The 9265-nt window shown below is 42.4% G+C and overlaps 1 protein-coding gene across 4 annotated transcripts; it reads left to right on the top strand.

The window, feature by feature from the left end:
- Positions 1–4745: 4745 nt before the first annotated feature.
- Positions 4746–8250, top strand: LOC137131097 (methyltransferase-like protein 27). 4 transcript variants are annotated; one of them, XM_067511920.1, is made up of 6 exons: positions 4746–4889; positions 6160–6300; positions 6857–6985; positions 7057–7192; positions 7529–7621; positions 7836–8250. In XM_067511920.1, exons 2-6 carry the CDS (start codon positions 6184–6186, stop codon positions 8078–8080), a joined length of 720 nt encoding a protein of 239 aa, XP_067368021.1. In that variant the 5' UTR covers positions 4746–4889; positions 6160–6183; the 3' UTR covers positions 8081–8250. The 4 variants fall into 4 exon arrangements, with proteins under 4 accessions (XP_067368021.1, XP_067368022.1, XP_067368024.1 ...); XM_067511921.1 differs by having other exon boundaries at positions 4822–4889; positions 6163–6300; XM_067511923.1 differs by lacking the exon at positions 4746–4889 and adding an exon at positions 4938–5187 and having other exon boundaries at positions 6163–6300.
- The last annotated feature ends 1015 nt before the right edge of the window (positions 8251–9265 follow it).

Here is a 9265-nt window from a genome sequence, read left to right as displayed (position 1 = left end):
TATCTATCAATAAAGGCACTCATACAATACCACAGCTCCTCTCTCGGCACCCTGTCATACGCTTTCTCTAAATCTACAAAGACACAATGCAACTCCCTATGACCTTCTCTGTACTTCTCCATCAGCATCCTTAAAGCAAATACTGCATCTGTTGTACTCTTTCTATGCATGAAACCATATTGCTGCTCACAAAAGCTCACCTCTGCCCTTAGCCAAGCTTCTGCTCTTTCTCACAACTTCATTCCTCTGTAGTTGCCACAGCTCTGCACATCTCCCTTGTTCTTAAAAATTGGCACCAGTACACTTCTCCTCCAGTCCTCAGCATCCTCTCACTCTCCAAGATCTTGTTAAACAAACTAGTCAGAAACTCTACTGCCACCTCTCCTAGACACTTCCATACCTCCACAGGTATGTGATCAGGACCAACTGCCTTTCCACTCTTCATCCTCTTCAACGCCCTCCTCACTTCACTCTTAATAATCTTTGTTACTTCCTGGTCCACACCAGTCACCTCTTCTACTCTTCGTTCCCTTTCATTTTCCTCGTTCATCAACTCTTCACAGTACTCCTTCCATCTTCCCATCACACTCCTGGCACCTGTCAATACATTTCCATCCTTATCTTTAATCACACTAACCTGCTGCACATCCTTCCCATCTCTATCTCTTTGTCTGGCCAACCTGTACAAATCCACCTCTCCCTCTTTAGTGTCCAACCTAACATACAAGTCCTCATATGCTCTTTGTTTGGCCTTTGCCACCTCTACCTTCACCTTACGCTGCATCTCCCTGTACTCCTGTCTACTCTCTTCAGTTCTCTCAGTGTCCCACTTCTTCTTAGCTAACCTCTTTCTCTGTATACACTCCTGAACGTCCTCGTTCCACCAACAAGTCTCCTTTTCTACTTTCCCCTTTCCCAATGACACACCGAATACCCTCCTACCTGTCTCCCTGATCACATTAGCTGTAGTGGTCCAGTCATCTGGAAGCACCTCCAGACATGTCCTGAAGACCAAATCGGCCCATCACATTTTCATCACCTCTGTTCTCTCCACCTACATGTCCATTGAAATCTGCACCAATCACTACCCTCTCACTTCTGGGGATGCTTGGAATCACTTCATCTAACTCATCAACCTGTCTGATACTTTTTTCACCTCTAGAACATTCCTCACAAACTTCTATTTCAGGATAACTCCTACTCCATTTCTCTTCCTATCTGACCCATGGTAAAACAACTTGAAAACTGCTCCTAAGCTTCTAGCCTTGCTACCTTTCCACCTGGTCTCTTGGACACACAGAATATCCACCTTCCTTCTCTGCATTGTGTCAACCAACTCTCTAGCCTTCCCTGTCATAGTCCTCACATTCAAAGTCCCTACTGTAAGTCCGACATTCTTAGATTTCCTCTTCTCTCTCTGCCTATGAACACACCTACCTCCTGTCCTTCTCCTTCGACAACAGTAGCCCAATTTTGTTTGTAACCGGGCCCCGACCGATCCAGTATGGAAATCAGATTCGGTGTAGAAGTCAAGATTTGCATGTTTAATTTGGCATGTGTTTTACTTCAGATGCCCTTCCTGACACAACCCTCTGCATTTATCCACACTTGGGACTGGCACAAGAAGACACTGGTTGTGTCCCCTTCTGGTTGCATTACTTGGGACCCTTGGCTGAATACGCCAAATCTGAAAGTATTCACATTGGGTTTAAAATGGATACTGACCTAAAGCCAGAAAGCCAGATTTGATCTGTCGTTAAGTCTAGTTTCTTTCACCTGAGGCAGCTGGCCCGAGTAAAGCCGATTCTTACAAAGCAGCACTTTGGAACAGTAATCAGTGCCTTCGTCACCACCCGTCTGCTTTACGGTAATGCACTTAATCTTTATCGATCGCCAGGCTCTGGACTGCAGAATGTCCACAATCTGTCTTTTAAAATATTAGCTTAGTTCTTCCATTTTATCTTCACTTCACTGGCTGCCTGTGCAATTTAGAATCCATTTTAAACTTCTTCTATTTGTTTTTAAATGTTTAAATGGTGCTGTACCTCTCTGAGTTTCTGCATCCATACGTGTCACCACAGTTGCTTAGATCAGCTGACCTACTGCTTCTGAGTGTACCGAAAACTAAACATAAGCTCACAGGAGACCACGCTTTTGCGGTAGCTGCTCTAAAACTGTGGAACGAGTTGCCTTTGAACATTAGACCGGCCTCATCCTTGCCTGTTTTTAAAACCCTTCTTAAAACCTATTTGGTTTGAAAGAGATCAAATATTGGCCATCTGATAGATTCATATTTAACATATGAAGGTGTAAATATCATCAGATAAAACTGCCCCTTGGTTTCCAACCTTTGATCTTCAGATGTCTTCAGTGCACAACAAACCCAAATGTAAAGTCCTGGTGTTCCAATACTTGAAAGGAGACTCTATGTGGGGACAAGAGAGGGTGTCCTTCAGATGTCTTTAACTGACCTGTTTATTATAAACGTGGATGCTGCAGTTTATTGGACTGATTTTACAATACAGAATCAACTCAGCTTTACTACCACCTCTATGATGAGGGGACAGCAGGGTGGTGGGGTGGGTAGCGTGCTTACTCACTGTAAGGAGGTCCATAATTTTGAATCCTGGGTGGTGAGACCTTTCTGTGTGCAGTTTGCATGCTGTGGGGTTTCCTCCCACAAGTGGTTGTTGGTGACTGTTTCTCAGCAGTAAAAATAGGAATAAGTGTCAGTTTCCTTCCCTTTCTGTAATAAATGATCAAATGGCGACTCATCATTTATAAATATGATAATAAGGAACTGTTACAGCCCTATTGGTGAAAGGACATTACCCTCACTCACTGGTTAATGCCCTTAGACTGTGGTTGTTTTAGCCAAATATGAAAAACACACACAGAGTATCAGTCTAAAATTAGAAGTTGTTGTGTTGTCCTCACCCTGTGGTTTGCTTTAGCTGAGTGATACAATCTGTTGGCATCTGTGTTGTTGATGTGCTACTCAGCACCATGGACAGCTGTCGGATCTGCCGTCCCATGTCTGAAGGCTGTGCAGCAGGTTTTCCTCATATTTCCTGTTCATGTTGAGTATAAAAAGGAGAAACAGAAGTATTTCTCTATAGCCATGATCAGCACTTTGAGCTCCTCCACAAACATTTTGCACTGTCAGCAGTGACAGAATTTAAATCTTTAAACCTGTGAACTTCTGAAGGCAAAGCATGGCTGGTCATGTCAAATGGAGTGTGGGACAAATTTCTGGTTTCCTTTAGTCCCCATGGCTCTTCAGCGAGTTCTCCATCACCAGGTTTTGTCAAGGACATCGGTGGCTGAAGTTTAAGTACTAACTTCCATGTAATCTAGTCATGTGCAGTTCTGTTTTCATGCTAGTGGACCATGCAAGAGTATTTACTGTCCACATCATCTAGGCCCTTTGGCGTTTTAGTTTGAATGAGCTTTGTATTGTGCTCATAGAACTATATCTGTCCCCATGTGCTAAGGTCCTATACCGGGACACAGAACCACGTCACAGAACATGATGTACTCATTACCAATGTGGAAGTCATAATTCCCATGTGTTTTTACCCATGATGCCCTTCCTTGACACAACCCTCTGCATTTAGCCAGACTTGGGACTCACACGAGAAGACACTGGCTTGTGTCCCCTTCTGGTTACATTGTAAAGTACAGTGTGTACTGAGAAAACATTACTTTAATCAGACGCTGAGGTGATGGACAACAGTACTCTTACTGAAGCGCTTTGGATTAATTGGAGGCTATGAGACTCATCACAATCAACAATACACACAAAATAACCAAAGAGAAGAATGGGAATAAAATAAAGAAAAAACATCTAAAAAACAAACAAACTGCAGTTTGGCTTAGTAGCTGCTTTGTGTCAAGGTCTCTATAGGAAATAGGGAGAGGAGGGAGTGCATTTTCTCATAATCCATCCATGAACCCATCTAATCAGTCACTAACACACTGACACTTTAACTCCCTGATGGTAATAGTTGTAAAGAGGTGAGTGAAGCTGTTTAGGTTTCAGTTGTACATCTACACTGCTGATGCTGTAACAGCAGCATTTCAGGAAGTGAACACAGACCCCTGTTAAATATGAACAGACAGGTCAGGATGCAAAGAAGACATGAGTGTAAAGGTGAGTGTGGTTATCTTTATGTGCTCTATTATACCTGCTTTAATCCAGGGACAGATGATGGTGAACATGTGGTGCCTTCAGAAGGGGAAATGTTTCATAAGCATCTGTGCACATAACATCAGGTCAATAAGTCACATTAATGTATCAGTCGATGGGGGGGGGATCTCTGCACCCCCCGTTACACTGCTTCTGTTTGCATACATGCCATAGAGAGAAAGAGTTTTTGGCAGGTGGGTCAAAGTCAGTACCAGCAGCCTGTGAGAAAACTGAAAACTGGTGCGTACCATGGCTTAAAACTGGCGTTAAAGCCCCCTCCCCCTTTGAACAGGAGGAATTGAGCCTCTCACCACCTGGACCATCATGAAATCTGGATCTGGATAACAAATATACATCAGTCAGTGCCAGGTTCTGGTACTGGGTAAAAACCCTTTTTAAGCTTTCTGGGCACATCCAACAGGTCAGAGACCTCAAGGTTAGACCACGAGATCATGGACAGATGGTGGATCTCATGTGACCTGGGAACATCTCTGCAGCACTGTGGGGGTTTTGCTGACTGGTAGTTTTCCTCAGCTCAGAATCATCGTGCCTTGTTCCTACACTGTTTAATAAAGGTAATGATGTCACCTGACCAAGCAGTTTCCATGCACCAATCAGCAGCGACCTGCTGACTTATTCCTGTTGAACCTGGTCCCAAACTCACATTTCGACTTGTACCCAAGTCCTGTATCCTACACAGGTGAGTACGAGCTGTTGATGATTCACTGTGGGGACATTGTGTAGAGGAGTTAGTGAATTGGTCAGTCAGGATTTAGGAGCAGATGGTTGGGTTTGAGTCGAGAGACAGACCTGTTAGATTTTAGGTGAGACTGCATGTGAGTGATTTTAGGCCAAGTCAAAACCAGTTTTCCTCTGTTAGCACAATCGTCATTCGGTTTAGAACAAGAACGTTTTGGTGGCAGCTGCTTTATTAGTGCCTGGAACCAAAGGTCTATAATCTCAACAGAGGCTTCTATTAGTGGTGTGAGAGGGACTTGGTAAGAACCTGCTGCCATTCACTCACTCATTTATCAGATATCTGTGAATTCTGTGAGACCTTTCAATTTAAAACATCAGAAAAATTGTCATGCATCGAAAATCTTTTTTTTGTGTGTGTCATGAAATCCTTAAATGGTAAATATTCTGCACTTATATAGTGCTTTTGTACCTATTGGCACTCAAAGCACTTTACACTGCTTCTTATTAACCCATTCACACTCACAATCACAGACACACTAACACACACCGATTGGGGAGCTGCTATGCAGCTGGCCAACGCTCATCAGGAGCAACTAAGTTGGTGTTCAGTGTCTTGCTCAAGGACACTTCAACATGTGAGCTCTGTGTGTTCTCTTTAAATTTTGAATTTAATGTATTTTATATTTAATGTTGTGGCTTTTTGTATTGTGTTTCATTTAAATGTCTTAACGTTCACTGTCCAATTATAAAATCTCTTCTATCCATTGAAAGGTGGAGGTTACAAGTTCTAAATCCAATCAGAACTAAAATCTTAGCTTTCAGCACTATTGTTAAATTATTAAAACTGGGACTGTTCATTTCCTTTCACCATCAGTATATTTAATGTCCGTTTACAGTCCCTGATATTAATTATCCACCCCAGGCCAATGATCCTTTATTGTCAATAGTTATTTTGCATTTCCTTTACTAGTTATTAGATGAGTAAATATTCGTTTACAGAAGTTCGGTGACATCAAAGACGAGTGAAGCAGAGCACATCTTTAATATGTCACTGATTTTTTGTTATGGTTAATCACTGATTAACTGCTTTGAACAGAGTGATCATCTCCTATAACTGATCAGCGTGTTTTTCACATTAATTTGATTCTCTGCTGTGACGTTCATTAAAAACAGGAACATTGATAATTCATAAATGATTCCATCAGCTACGTTTTATGCTAATGTAAATACACCTCATGTAAAGATGTCCATGATTTGTCTCCATCGTCCAGCAGGTTTGACGTCTCCCCCACATCATGTCCAACTCCAGGAGAACTGCAGCTGATGCGAGGTCTGCCTTTCAGTCCTGCAGAAGTCCTGATCCAAAAGATCGGGTTCAGTTTTACGACAGCTGGGCAGAAACCTACGAAAAGGTGAGTTTGAAGACCTTTTTTAGTGACAACTTTACCACATCCAGTTTTGGTTCACATTTAAGCAGAACATGAAGAAAGGACTAAAGTCTAACAGCCTTAGTTTACTTGCTGCTGTGAGAGTAAAGAGCCAGTAGATTCCTCTTGTCATTGGTACAGACATGGATGGATAACCTAACAGGTCAAGAAGCCCCAGAGGTCAACAGGCCTCAGTACGAGGTGTTGAAACAGTGGTTGACATGTAACTGTAAAGAGGAGGGTGATACAGTTGAGCGAGAAAACTTCACGCAAAAAGAGAAAAAATGATTTCTTCATCAACATATTAGGATATTTAATGCACATTCTGCTCATACAAATTGTCAACAGATAATCAAAAGTTAAAAAATGATCAAGGATTGTATCTAAAGACATAGATGTAGAAACACTCAGGTGCCTGTTGCATGTGCTTTAAATATTGGTGAAAAACAAATTTTACTCTTTTTGCCGTTTCATTGTGAGATGACACAACCCTAAAAGATAAATCTTTTCACTCACCTCTAACTCCCATCACCATCCACAGGATCACGGCCTGGCGAGCTACAGAGCTCCACATCTGGCTGTAGAATTCCTGTCTAAGAACTTCTGTGGGAGTCCTGAAGAAGCGCTAGTTCTGGATGTAGCCTGTGGGTCTGGATGGGTCGCTAAGCTGGTGAGGCTTTTATCTGTCTCCTCTTCAGCAAGTCAGTGTCGGTGTTGGTTTTGATGTTCTTGTGTGTACAGATGTTTGAACTGGGCTTCAGGAACTTTGTGGGGGTGGATGGCAGTAAAGGGATGCTGGAACAAGCTGTGAAGTCCAGCCTCTACCAGGACCTCAGACTAGCCTTACTGGGATCACAGCAACTGCCTGCACAAACTGGTACACATCTCACACACTGTGACATCTCACTTTACAGCTGAGATCAACTGGATTTTAGTCGCATTCTGACAGGGTTCCAAAAGGGGTGTCTAATTAATGTGTGAGGACACATTAATTCCTGGTTCATGTCAAAACCGTGGTTCTTTTGCATGTCCTCTCTCAATAAAATGTGAACACACACAGAGACTTCTGTCACTGTTAATAATCTGACAAACTGCACTCAGTTCTGTGTGTTTCTGATCAAATAGTTTTATGTCACATCGATATTTGTTCCTGTCTCACGCTGTGGCCTCTGAGAACCTCCTCCTCATCTTCCTCTCCCTCTTCTGGTTTCAGGTACGTTTGATGTGGTGATCATCGTGGGTGCTTTACGTCCTGGTTTCGTCCCAGTCAGCATTGTCAGGGAGCTCTGCCAAGCTGCCAAACCAGGTACAAACACTACATGTATGACCTGAACAGTTTGAACTTAGATCATTCAGTGATGAAGCTTCGGTGAGAAGCTTCTTTTAGTCCATCATCCTTCTGTCCATGGTTCACCTGAACCCAAATTTGTCCAGTCCCCAATAACAATCACTTCACACCACTGAGCTGACATCACAAAGATGCTTCTTTGTACACTAAAACATGGTCTGTTTCCCTGCAGGAGGCTACGTCTGCATGACAAGAGTAGACCCAAAGTCAGAGTCTGGAGATCGATACAAGGCTTCAATGGAGCTTGAGCTGCACCTGATGGAGGATGAGGGACTGTGGACCCATGTGGCAACTGAAGACATGCACCACTACATGGTGGACGTTTATAATAATCATAATAAAGAAGAGCAGAATGAGCAGTACCTAAATGGCACTATGTATCTGTACAGAAAGAAGGAGTATAGAAGGTATTTCTGAAACGGGCAGGTCACATAGTTTCTACAATTGTTAGAAATCATGCAGATAATGGAATGAAGGAACAGGTTTGATGAAACCATGTTAAAAATTCACTTTCAAATGATTTTCTAAATGTATCCTGAATCTTGTCAAAATGGATCTGGGCTAAAATAAAAGTGGGTTCACATGTGTTTGTCCTCTTCAGTCTGAAGATGTGAATGATTTAAATGTGATTATTTCTGTCTCTGGTTCAAAACCAAAACATGAGGCCGAGACATTATCTGTAGTTACTGGGAAAAAAGGTGTCGTAGCTCAGACCCATAGCTCAGACTGTCAGTGGACAGTCTTCTGCTGCAGTATCCATGTGCTTACTTCTTCCTCTGTTTCTCTCATCGTTAATTCTGTTCGGATCTCACTGTGAGGCTGTAGCTGCCACTAAAACCATTCTGTCTTCTCAACCTTCACATGGACACATTCAATACTGGATTTTTATTGTGTCTCTAAATTTCTCAGAAAAAAATGTCAAAGCACTCTGATCACATTTTATACTCTCTTTTATCTGTCTTGTCTTAAATTAACGGTCTAAATAAGTAGACTCTGAAATATTTTCCAGAGTGTACAAATACAGAAAACAGGGCCAGGTATTAACAATGAAGCAAACACCAGACAGAAACTCCTCAGAGACAAGATGGAAAGGACCTGGCAGGGAATGAAAGTGTTTAAATTAGTTTTTAATGAGAAGACAGGAAGCAGGTGAGTGAGTGCAGGAGTGGATAAGAGGTAAATGGGGACAAATGTGGGTGGATGGATAAGAAAGCGAATTGTCGATAGAGATAGAGAAGGGGGCACAGGTATGAAAATGATGGAGGACAGAGATGCATATACAGGGACAGGAGTCCATAGTCGGATCCGTGACACAGAGTTATTCACTTCTAAAATGGAGGCTCATTTGACTGATCAATCAGAGAAGAGCAAATATTTCTGCTTGATTAGTACGTTTATCAGCATAACTATGACCTCCAGAAGCCTGTGAAGAGCATGAAGAGCAGAGTAAAGGTGTTTCAGAACAGGAAGGACTGATCCAGTCTCACATTAGCACTAATGCAGCTTTAGGTTCTTGTCATGGCAAAAATGACAATTTCTGGTCTCAGACACCTCAAGTGTAAACAGTAAAGAAGCTTCAACATCCAGGACGTCTTTTAGGGT

This window comes from Channa argus, chromosome 7 (genome assembly GCF_033026475.1).
Source record: "Channa argus isolate prfri chromosome 7, Channa argus male v1.0, whole genome shotgun sequence".
Classification (NCBI taxonomy): Eukaryota; Metazoa; Chordata; class Actinopteri; order Anabantiformes; family Channidae; genus Channa; species Channa argus.
This window is presented reverse-complemented; position numbering and strand designations above follow the sequence as displayed.

Excerpts from the sequence above, each read along its gene's own strand:
- LOC137131097 (XM_067511920.1), top strand. The coding sequence starts at position 6,184 with ATGTCCAACTCCAGGAGAACTGCAGCTGATGCGAGGTCTGCCTTTCAG. Across the intron at positions 6,301-6,856 it reads GGGCAGAAACCTACGAAAAG|GATCACGGCCTGGCGAGCTA; the intron begins GTGAGTTTGAAG and ends CACCATCCACAG. Across the intron at positions 6,986-7,056 it reads CTGGATGGGTCGCTAAGCTG|ATGTTTGAACTGGGCTTCAG; the intron begins GTGAGGCTTTTA and ends TTGTGTGTACAG.